The 12,454-nt window shown below is 44.7% G+C and overlaps 1 protein-coding gene across 2 annotated transcripts in view; it reads right to left on the reverse strand.

Annotated features, from left to right (window-relative positions):
* The window catches only part of wdr17 (WD repeat domain 17), a 184,189-nt gene that overhangs the window by 40,273 nt on the left and 131,462 nt on the right, over positions 1 to 12,454 (reverse strand). For both annotated transcript variants that reach the window (XM_031313083.2, XM_031313082.2), the window contains exons 21-24: positions 7,955 to 8,087; positions 7,636 to 7,724; positions 5,771 to 5,870; positions 5,412 to 5,551 (exon numbers count right to left, since the gene is read on the reverse strand). In XM_031313083.2, the coding sequence (XP_031168943.1) occupies positions 5,412 to 5,551; positions 5,771 to 5,870; positions 7,636 to 7,724; positions 7,955 to 8,087 (462 nt within the window). The remainder of the gene's footprint in view (positions 1 to 5,411; positions 5,552 to 5,770; positions 5,871 to 7,635; positions 7,725 to 7,954; positions 8,088 to 12,454) is intronic.

A 12,454-nucleotide genomic window follows, 5' to 3' on the forward strand; every position in this document is an offset into this window, starting at 1 on the left:
ATTTGTGGGTGGCTGTTTGCTGTTTGACCTATCAATTCGATAAAGTATAATAGGGTAAATCCTGTATGTGCATACACTTGTAGCTGTTATGTAACTTTGTAAAAAAAAGTGGGATCCCCTAAACGCCACAGTATAGTTTGAACATTGGTTACAGCCACGACACTGTATGCCTCCCTGTCAACTGCTCCGTTGGTGCAGACTCTAACAGTGCAGATCCATCTGGCTGTGCGACGGTTCTGTCGCGCCACGCTCCACTTTACTCCTATGGGTGATGTCAAGCAACTTTAACACGCCCGCAAAAGCATCCCGGGAAGGCATATGAAAAATGCTGCGCGTCAAGAAGCTGGCCAATGGCCATCTTTATGCAAATGAATCCGTTGAACGTGACGCGACTATCCAGTAGAAGTAGACGAAAATCTTTCAAACTAACCTTTGTCAATCTGAAATGAAGACAGATTCAGCAACTGTATGGCCTATTTCTCGCTTAAAATGTTTTCAGAAACACGTTTTGGTAAACTATTTTCATAAAATATGAGATCGCTTCTCCGGGAACCATCACCTTATCGTGGTGGAGAGGTTTGTGTGTCCCTATGAACCTGAAGGCTGTGTTGTCTGGAGCTTTGTGCTCCTGGTAGGGTCTCCCAAGGCAAAGTGGTCTCAGGTGAGGGGCCAGACAAAGAATGGTTCAAAAACCCCATGAAAAAACGAGGTAGAGATGATGTGACCCTGCCCGGAGGAAGCCCGGGGCCCCCGTCTGGAGCCAGGCCCAGATGGAGGGCCCGTCAGCGAGCGCCTGGTGGCCGGGTTTGCCACGGAGCCCGGCCGGGCACAGCCCGAAAAAGCTACGTGGCACCTCTCTCTCCAACCCATGGGCCCACCACCTGTGGGAGGAACCGCTGGGGTCGGGTGCGCTGCCACATGGGTGGCAGTGAAGGTCAGGGGCCTCGACGGACCAGACCCGGGCAGCAGACGCTGGCTCTGGGGACGTGGAACGTCACCTCTCTGTGGGGGAAGGAACCGGAACTTGTGCGGGAGGTTGGATCGGAACTGGGTACCAGTTGGATCTGGTGGGGCTTACCTCTACGCACAGTCTCGGTTCTGGAACCATACTCCTGGATAGGGGTTGGACTCTTTTCTTCTCCGGAGTTGCCCAGGGTGTGAGGCGCCGGGCGGGTGTGGGGATACTCACAAGTCCCCGGCTGAGCGCCGCTACGTTGGAGTTTACCCCGGTGGACGAGAGGGTCGCCTCCCTACGCCTGCGGGTTGTGGGGGGGAAAACTCTGACTGTTGTTTGTGCGTATGCACCAAACAAGAGCTCGGAGTATTCGGCCTTCTTGGAGACCCTGAATGGAGTCCTGTATGGGGCTCCAGTAGGGGACTCCATAGTTCTGCTGGGGGACTTCAACGCGCACGTGGGCAATGATGGAGACACATGGAGAGGCGTGATTGGGAGGAACGGCCTCCCTGATCTAAACCAGAGTGGTTGTTTGTTGTTGGACTTCTGTGCTAGTCATGGATTGTCTATAACGAACACCATGTTCGAACATAGGGATGCTCATAAGTGTCCTTGGTACCAGAGCACCCTAGGCCAAAGGTCAATGATCGATTTTATAATCGTTTCATCTGATCTGAGGCCGTATGTTTTGGACACTCGGGTGAAGAGAGGGGCAGAGCTGTCAACTGATCACCATCTGGTGGTGAGTTGGGTCAGAGGGTGGGGGAAGACTCTGGACAGACCTGGTAAACCCAAACGGGTAGTGCGGGTGAACTGGGAACGTCTGGAGGAGGCCCCTCTCCGACAGACTTTCAACTCACACCTCCGGCGGAGCTTTTCGTGCATCCCTGTGGAGGCTGGGGGCATTGAACCCGAGTGGACAATGTTCAAAGTTTCCATTGCTGAAGCTGCGGCGGGGAGCTGTGGTCTTAGGGTCTTAGGTGCCTCAAGGGGCGGCAACCCACGAACACCGTGGTGGACACCGGTGGTCAGGGAAGCCGTCCGACTGAAGAAGGAGTCTTTCTGGGATATGTTATCCCAGGGGACTCCGGAGGCAGTTGCAAGGTACCGAAGGGCCCGAAGGGCTGCAGCCTCTGCCGTGAAAGAGGCAAAGCAGCGGGTGTGGGAAAAGTTCGGAGAAGACATGGAGAAGGACTTTCGGTCGGCACCAAGGTGCTTCTGGAAAACCGTTCGCCACCTCAGGAGGGGGAAGCGGGGAACCATCCAAGCTGTGTACAGTAAGGATGGGACGCTGCTGACCTCAACTGAGGAGGTAATAGGGCGGTGGAAGGAGCACTTTGAGGAACTCCTAAATCCGACTAATACGCCCTCTATGGTAGAGGCAGAGCTGGAGTATGATGGGGGATTGTCGTCAATTTCCCTGGTGGAAGTTGCTGAGGTAGTTAAACAACTCCACAGTGGCAAAGCCCCAGGGATTGATGAGATCCGTCCAGAAATGCTTAAAGCTCTGGGTGTGGAGGGGTTGTCTTGGTTGACACGCCTCTTCAACATTGCGTGGAAGTCAGGGACGGTGCCTAAGGAGTGGCAGACCGGGGTGGTGGTTCCCCTTTTCAAAAAGGGGGACCAGAGGGTGTGTGCCAATTACAGGGGTATCACACTTCTCAGCCTCCCCGGTAAAGTCTACTCCAAGGTGCTGGAAAGGAGGGTTCGGTCGATAGTCGAACCTCAGGTTGAAGAGGAACAATGCGGATTCCGTCCTGGTCGTGGAACAATGGACCAGATCTTTACTCTCGCAAGGATCCTGGAGGGAGCCTGGGAGTGTGCCCAACCGGTCTACATGTGCTTTGTGGATCTGGAGAAGGCGTATGACCGGGTCCCCCGGGAGACACTGTGGGAGGTGCTGCGGGAGTACGGGGTGAGGGGGTCCCTTCTCAGGGCCATCCAATCTCTGTACGACCAAAGCGAGAGCTGTGTCCGGGTTCTCGGCAGTAAGTCGGACTCGTTTCAGGTGAGAGTTGGCCTCCGCCAGGGCTGCGCTTTGTCACCAATCCTGTTTGTAGTATTTATGGACAGGATATCGAGGCGTAGTCGGGGTGGAGAGGGGTTGCAGTTTGGTGAGCTGGGGATCTCATCGCTGCTTTTTGCAGATGATGTGGTCCTGATGGCATCGTCGGCCTGTGACCTTCAGCACTCACTGGATCGGTTCGCAGCCGAGTGTGAAGCGGCTGGGATGAGGATCAGCACCTCTAAATCTGAGGCCATGGTTCTCAGCAGGAAACCGATGGAGTGCCTTCTCCAGGTAGGGAATGAGTCTTTACCCCAAGTGAAGGAGTTCAAGTACCTTGGAGTCTTGTTCGCGAGTGAGGGAACAATGGAGCGGGAGATTGGTCGGAGAATCGGCGCAGCGGGTGCGGTATTACACTCAATTTATCGCACCGTTGTGACGAAAAGAGAGCTGAGCCAGAAGGCAAAGCTCTCAATCTACCGGTCAGTTTTCGTTCCTACCCTCACCTATGGTCATGAAGGCTGGGTCATGACCGAAAGAACGAGATCCAGGGTACAAGCGGCCGAAATGGGTTTCCTCAGGAGGGTGGCTGGCGTCTCCCTTAGAGATAGGGTGAGAAGCTCAGTCATCCGTGAGGAGCTCGGAGTAGAGCCGCTGCTCCTTCGCATCGAAAGGAGCCAGTTGAGGTGGTTCGGGCATCTGGTAAGGATGCCCCCTGGGCGCCTCCCTAGGGAGGTTTTCCAGGCACGTCCAGCTGGGAGGAGGCCTCGGGGAAGACCCAGGACTAGGTGGAGGGATTATATCTCCAACCTGGCCTGGGAACGCCTCGGGATCCCCCAGTCGGAGCTGGTTAATGTGGCTCGGGAAAGGGAAGTTTGGGGTCCCCTGCTGGAGCTGCTACCCCCGCGACCCGTTACCAGATAAGCGGAAGAAGATGGATGGATGGATGAGATCGCATTCCGTCCGAGCCGCCATGACAGTGGCTTGATTTCTCAAGCAGCCAGACCCACGTGACACGTTCGTCCAATCAGCTGCCGGTCAGGGGTGTGGAGCATCAACCATGGATGTATGACGTCGCGACACCACGCTTCAGTCGTGTCGCAAAAATGATGAAAATCAACATTGTTTAAGTTTTTCTCCTGGAATTTAAGTTAGACTTAAAGGTGCTCTAAGCGATGTTGGGTGACGGCACTTCTTGTTGACATTCGAAGTATTTTCAAACAAAATGAGGCTAGCTCGCCCCTCCCCCTCCCTTCTGTGCACTAACCCCCCAACCCCCATCCCCAAATCCTTCTTGTCGGTTATTGGCTGGAACGCTGGAAGTCTTCAATAACCTGCACCACCAAACAACAAACAGTCGTTTGTTGTTTGGTGGTGCAGGTTGGCACAGTTTGTTTTTGTTGCCGTTTGTGGAGTCTGGGCTGTCTACAGAGACCGCGTTTTTTTACAGTGTGTTCAGGGGACAGGCAGGTTGCGGATAGTGTGGAGATGTTTGCTGTATGTGAAAAAAATGTTGTAGCCTAAAAAATATGTGACATCGCTTAGAGCACCTTTAATGTATTGTATAATGTAATGTATCTAAAAACTTGTAGAGAGATGTTATGTATTAGTCTACTGTCAAGTTTTTGTTTATGAGGGGAAGGAATGTCACGTCTATACAGCCTTTAGTTTGATAGGCCGCCCGGCTGGGGTGGGCAGTGGCCTGTCTGCGTCACAGAACTCTGAGCGGAAGTGAAACAGAGGGACTGGGGTCAGTCACATGCACGAGGGGATAAGCGTTTCCTGAGCTAATTGGCGTTTCTCCCTATCAAGTTATGTTATTGTTATCTCCACATTTATAATTGTTTAACAAACAAACAGTCAATCGAGTGACAATGTAGTAGGAGGCTGCATCTTTTGACAAAGGAAGAGGAGCAGGCTGGTTAGCGAGGAAGCTGGGATGGCCGAGCCGAAGACCCGCCGAAGTAGCAGCAGAACATGGCACCCGGAGTCGGAACGACAGGTAGGCATCAAACCTTTTACCTTTCAGTCCGGGCTGCCTAGCAGTTCGCTCCTAGTATCAAATGTGCAAGCACAACGAACTACCTGTTGTAAAACCTAGACAAACGAGAGTGGGCTGCCGTGACATGCATGTGATATGTATGTATGAATGAATATCTATATGCACACTATGATATTAAAATCTATGCTGGTAACTACTTTATTGTTTATGTATGCACTGTGTTTTATGTTTGGGTAAAGATAACAAAATGTAAAGGGTTTAAAAACTGTTATTTAAAAAAAAATATGTTCAAAATATGAACTCGGCTGATGATATGTTTTGACACATTAAAGTATAATAAAAAAAAAAAAAAAAACTAAAACTGGACCGGTGTTAGTTGGAATTTCTTTCGAAGTTTACGAAGAATAATAGAGGTTACACTAACAGGACATGCATGGATAGAGATGTACCATGTAGGTGTTGTCATGTACTTCCTGGCCAAGAGTTCAAGACAGTATGCAGTGCTCTGATTGGCTGCCTCTCCTAGGACGATACCCACACATGCAGCCAACTCCAGCTCATTACCTCGGATATGACTTGACATTGCTAACTAAAAACAAAACACACACATACGCACACATTTTTAGCCACATTTTTTAAATCAGATTTCTGATCATTATTAATGATCAGTAATGATAAAGGAGTCATATGGAACAGAATTGAATGTGCAGTTTCATATGGCTCTGATATTCTTGCACGATTTGTATACAAACAAATGCAAATACACTGTATGTAACTAATGGTGATATGCACAGATTTTGGTGTGTACCTTGATGTTGTCCACAGCTAGGTGGCAGCATGCTGCCAGGACAGAGCATCCGTCCTGGAAGTACCACTCAGCTAGTTCCTTACATACCTTATGGAGGAGACTGGTCAGAAAAAGAGCAAATGTAACTAGGAATTTTGATCAGAACACCTAATCTCACAAATATTTTGAGATTCATTTCAGAGAGCAATTTGATCAACCCAAATTCTTCTAGCAAGGATACCACGGTTATTTTGTATTCTGCAAAACTTTTTTTAGATCCTATAATTAGTCAGTCCATTTGTCCAAATGACTTGGTATACTCAAATTGCATACAATTAAAAAAACTCAATATACACACAAATATGGGGTTGTAAAAATTAAGCATGATCCATTTACAATACAGTAAGGATTTGGAGGGAAACAGTGTATTTAGCCATATTTCTGCAAGAATATGAGTGTTCAGAGTCTATGGATGGCCAAAGGATAGATTATGCTGATTATGGCCATTTTGATTTTTCCACTGGGAAACCTGATCACTGTTGGAATCTATTAAAGGTGTTGTAGGTAGGATTGTGAAGATCCAGGACTTAGCCAAAAAATTTGAACATCAACAACTTCTCAGTCCCTCCCCCCTTTCCGCTAAAGCCTAAACTGTCTCATAAGCCCACACAAGGGAGAGCTGTGCACGGTAGAGCGCGTGTGAAGAGGGGGAAGGGGAGGAAACCTATCTGCAGCTCGTGCGCAGGGAAGGGGAAGAGGAGGACGCTATGAAATGCGTGTGCCTGATAATTGATTGATTAGTCACCCTCCTGGCCCTGATTGGAGCATCTGAACAGGGAGCAGTGGATTTTTGCAAATCGCACTACAGGCTGTAGGTGGTGCCAGAGGAGCCAGATTTTTTTTTTTTTAATTACCTGCTTCATGTAGTTCTACTCGAACATAGGGTCAGTTTCAGCAAATATGACAGAAAGTTAGTTTTATAAGGCCTACTTACCTACTGCATCTTTAAAAGTGACATGGATCCAAGCTGACTGCAGCCTCTAGTCTCAGTGATTGAGCAAACTAAAAACATGGTTTTGGATTTGGGTTGGATAATATTGAATTGTAGTACTGCTTTCAACTGAATTTTAGTTTCTCATTTTAGTTGATGCTGCAATGTTTTTCCATGCTGAAAAGAATAAGTTGTCAATGATATTGTTTATAAAAAGGGTCATATTTAAAGGTGCAGTAGGTAAGCCTTATACGACCAACTTTCTGTCATATTTGTTAAAACTGACCCTATGTTCGAGTAGAACTACATGAAGCAGGTAATTTAAAAAAAAAATCCGGCTCCTCTGGCACCACCTACAGCCTGTAGTGCGATTTGCAAAAATCCATCGCATCCTGTTCAGATGCACCAATCAGGGCCAGGGGGGGTGTCTAACTGCATGTCAATCACTGCTCATGCACACACATTCATTCTCCCTTGTGGGGGGAGGGGCTTAGGAGACCGTTTTGGGTTTTAGCAGAAAGGGGGGAAGTTGTCAATGTTCCAATTTTTTGGCTAAGTCCTGGATCTTCGCAATCCTACCTACGGCACCTTTAAAAATAGTCATAGTGACATCTGCATTATCACTATCCCTGTATGTGTTCAGAATTTTCCACATTAAATTACCTGTTGGATACTCAGATGTTTGCCTTAATATGTCTGTCTTCTGCTGTAAACTGCAGTAAATTGTTTTCCACGTAGCCGTAGTGCCAAGTGACAGCAGCTTAAGTCCAAATGTATCTGGAACTGCCAGATGTGTGCTGCCCATTTTGGTTAATGTTAGATTCAAGTTCAGTTAAAATTACATACCAAAGGTAAACAATAACAGAATGTTATTATTGGTGTGTGTCTACTTTACCTCTGGTATTGTTGTCTGTTATCCACATCATTGGTTGTGTGGTTAACTGGGGAGCTTTGAGGTGCACGAATGTTCCCTTCACACGCTCCCTAAAAATATAGAATATCTGTTATCTTTAGAATTTCTTAATATTTTTACAACCATAGAAAATACTGTTCAAGTATTTTCTCATCTCTCTGTCTTTGTCTACCATTACTTATTTATCCATCTCTTTTCTCTCCATGCACCCATCTGTAACCATTGGTTCAAGTTCTTCCGTTTAAGAAAAATACTGTTACCTGTCATCTCATCAGTGTGTTATCCCCTCCCCTCTCTTTACCTGTGCTATTATTAAGGCTTCTTGCAGTTGTCCTCTGCCACTGAAGAAAGTTACAAGTTTTTTTATGTCTCCTGTGGCGATGCAGAATGGGATAGCATCATCATTATCCTCAGCCATCAGCTGGTCAGCTCTCCTGTGACATGAGCATATTAAAATTATATATTACAAATAACATAAACAACATACATCACAAATGGTTTTCATTTGTTTTTGTTTGTATTATATTTGTGTTTATTAATGAATAACTTCAGTTAAAACCAAGCTGCAAGATAGTAATAATATCAACAATGTCAAGTTGACATTGTTTGCCAAACAAACATTCCTGAAACAATGTTCATGTGGACTATATGTGTCACTGACTCTGCTGTACACACATTGTGTGTTGTCTTTGTTTTTATATTTAATTGTGTATTATTATTTCTTATCTAAAATTATTAAGGGGCCTATTCAGCTGCAGTTGCTCTTTTTTCTCTCCCTTTTTTTTCTCTCCCTTTTCGACATGTAGACTGCAGGGCCAGGGATCAAACCACGACCTTCAGAATGGTAGACACCCACTCTACCACCTGAGCCACAGCTTCCTAGAGTAAACAGTGTCCTGGGGAACACTTTTATTCCACACTCTATACAATAGACCACTTCTATCTGTAAAGTGTCCTGAGTTAAACCATGGTCTGGGTGAATACTCGATTCTGATTGGCTGCAGGGTGTCCATAAAAAAAGTGTACTAATGGAGTTCTGGTGAAACTGACTGTTAACCGTTTTAAATTAATGCGCTACATAAAAAGAAAATGTGAATCTGTTATTTCCAACACTGTGTCGCGTTAGTGCTTCAGTGCCTATTTATCTGAACACCACAGGATGGTGCTAACACACAAGCTGCAAGAAGTAAGTTACACTGAACTTACTTTGTTTCACAGCGAATAACATTATCTCACATCCTGTTCACTGTTCAGGTCGCTACTTCAGACTGTGGCTGACAGTACACATAGCGGATAATTTGTTTGTGAAAATCTTTATATTGTTTGGGGGACAATGACATGGCAGATAGCTAGCTTGTCTTGGTGTTAAACATACTGTCATGTTATATTTACTGACTGCCAAATGTACACAATGTTATTGACTTTGAATCTTACTAGCATTGCTACAGAAAGTCGCCAGATTTGTCGCTAGTTGCTTCTGTGAAAAAAAGGCGCTAAGGGGATCTGAAACTGAAACACTGCAAAGGGTTCAATGAGCTGAGTGGACTATAAATATCTCCCATTGCTAAGCGTGGCAAGTCATATCTAAGGTCTGTCTTATTTACTGGAACAGTGAACATTGCATAAGAACCGTATGGGATAGGAATGATTGTTCCAGGTATTAGTCAAACCCTCAGGTGGTAATTGAATTTAATGCACAAAAACAACAAATGTAGGTAAAATTTGGTTCTTGTGCCATTGTGTACTGTGCTCCAGGTCCGTATTCTGAATATTTATCTGAATTCTGGGTTTTTATCAAGTTTAACCCTAAATCAGACAAAGTAATTATTTATTTTTTTAGATAAATTTTTTTATTAGCACCATTTATCATTCAGACATACAGAACAAATTCCACAATATGTGCCTGGTAATATTAGATGGTGCACAGAACAGAGAAACACAAATTGAACAAGAACAAAAACCCTCTCCCACCCCCCACCCTCTGCGGTCTCGAGGAAAACAAACAAACAGAAATCACACCTTGCCTAGTCACTCTCCTCTAGTTCTTGTGGCGCTGAGGTCATTAGGTCTGATATTTGTGCTGCTGTGCTTTTCCATAGGTTGATGGTTGATGATTTGGCTTTGTTAATCCTTGCTGTAGAGAGCTCAAGCATAACTATGTCTAGAAATACGCTAACCACTGTTTTATACAAACCGAGTGGGGGGAGCCAGCGTTGAGCTATCATTTTCTTGGTTGCAGTTGAGTCGGCTAGCCAAATCTTCCTCTGTCTCTCGAGCAGGTGTAATTTAGAGTCATCATTAAGTAACAAAACAATCGGGTCAGTAGGAATTAGATATCCTATCACATCAGATAGTATTGATGTTGTTTTATGCCAGAATTCATGCACCTGTTCAAACTCCCCAGACCATATGCAGGAAAGTTCCAGTTTGTTCAGGTTGACAGAACGTACAATAGGGAGTGGGAATGGATTTCGAGAGGTATCTCTTCTGAGGAGTCCAATATATCCTATGGCATATGTTGAAGTGGATATACTGGTGATTTGGGTTCTTGGAACAATGGAAAATGTTGTCCCAAACTGTCTCCCAATTAATTATGTTCCCCTCAGGGCTCAGCTCTTGTTTCCATTTCTTTACTATTGGGAGTTCTCCTATGGATATTTGCAACAGCTTAGCATAAATCTTGGACACTAATCCTCTCACAGGGAAATCAAAGAACCATTTAATGACTGGGTGCACCTCATGACTGCCTCCCCATGGCACTCCATAACATTTTAGGACTGATCTTAAGCAAAGATGAAAGTCTTCTCATTGAATAACTGGTCTAGAGTATAAATACACCTGTCCTTCCACTGCTTACAAGCAAAAGGTTTGTTACCAGCAATTTGCTTGGTTTGCAATTGAAGTAATAATTTTCTCACTCTGTGCATTATGAATTCAGCTCTCGTTGTTAGCAAATCATTTAGCTCTGCTCGAGTTGTGACTAAAAGAGTATGTGTAGATTTAGAAAAATACGTCTTTAGAGACTGCTCCAGAGATTTACAACATTCTTCCAACTACACAATCCTTGCTTCTCTTTTTCTCTTCAAATTGACTGCAAAGTAACATGTGAAATCTCTAATAAATCCTTTAGTTGCTTGCCAAATGAATGCCAGGTCCGAGACTGAGTTAGTATTGATTGCTATAAACTCAGCCAGTTTGGCTTTAAACTCTGCATCAAAAGCTGTATTCTGGAGAAGGGAGTTATTAAATTGCCACCTTCTAGATCTTTCTCCTAACATATCGCAATGGAATGTGGTTATCAGCGCATTGTGATCAGACAGAATTGCTGGTTCTATTGCTATTGTGTGGAACATTGCCTTAAGCTCACTAGAACACAAAATATAATCAATGCGGGAGTGGGTGAGGTGACGTGCGGAAAAGGTGTAATCCTTGCTAGTAGGATTGTGCATCCTCTGTACATCTGTAGGATGGTGGGATTCCACAACTGCTCTAAACATGTATGATGTGTTTCTGGGTCTTTGTGTGGTTGCCCCCTGATCTATCCTGATTTAAATCTAGCACTGCATTCATGTCCCCCCTATAATTAGTGAATATTCATTGAGAGAGAGTAATTCATTGGTTAGACGCGGGAAAAAGCTTACGTCATATGTAGACGGTGCATATATCGAAACAAAGGCTATTTTCCTACTCCTTATTGTGGTGCATATATAAGATATCCTGCCTGATAGATCTTTACTACTTTTATCTACAGTGAGTGTGCATTTCCACGACAGTAACACAATGGAGCCCTTGGTTTTGGTGTCATTACTAGATGAAGCAGCAATCTTGTAGTATTTATTTTGTAGGCGGTTTACATCTCTTTTACATAAATGTGACTCTTGTATAAGCGCTACATCTATATTCTTTCTTTTTAAGTAGTCCAGGAATTTAGCTCATTTGATCAGTCCGTTTAGCCCTCTGATTTTAACTGAAAGGATTGAAAGTTCAGCCATCTTCAAAATATACACGCATTTGTCTTGTGTACCCTACCGGAATTCGCTGATAAATTTGTAGCAAAGGGTGAACTGTTAGATCTCAGCAAGGTGTGGTAAAAACATAAAAAATAAAATAAATCCCCTAACCCTCTGAGACCGCAGACCCCCTCCCTTATCTGTAAGATATGTGGCCACATCAAACGCAGCACACCTAAACTCCAGCCCACAATTACCCCTCCTGTTAAAGTCACAGGTACGTTGAAACAGGTCTGAAAACTTCTTCTGCTAAATATGAACTAGGGGTGCACGATATTGAAAAAAATGTGATATTGCGATATCGATAATGAGTATTGCGATATCGATATTAATTTTGATATTTTTAAACATATGTAAAATTACCAAAGTTATGGGAAAACGCATCAAAATAGATTTATAACAAATAAAACAAGTTTTCTTACAACACAAGGTTTATTTCAACTGACAGTCATATTGGACTGGTCCAACATGTGTCTACAGGACATGTTTTACTGGTTGGACAGTATAAAATAAATAAATAAAGAGCATGTCTATAGAACAGGACATGTTGTACTGGTTGTATATACACTACAGTATAAAAAACAATGCAATGCACATCTGTTGGCTTAAAGCCAAAGTATTTCCAAGCTACCGAGGAGGAGGCATTACCCTACAGTCACATTAGCTACAAGAGACAGCTACCATTCATTTTCAATGGGAGTGGCCGTTTGGCCACGAGCGACTGCCAATCAGAGTGAAGGCAGCGTGAGGCAGCGTGACGTATGTCAGTGGCTCAAGTCGAAGAAAATAAT

The sequence above is a fragment of the Sander lucioperca genome, chromosome 4 (genome assembly GCF_008315115.2).
Source record: "Sander lucioperca isolate FBNREF2018 chromosome 4, SLUC_FBN_1.2, whole genome shotgun sequence".
Lineage (NCBI taxonomy): Eukaryota > Metazoa > Chordata > Actinopteri > Perciformes > Percidae > Sander > Sander lucioperca.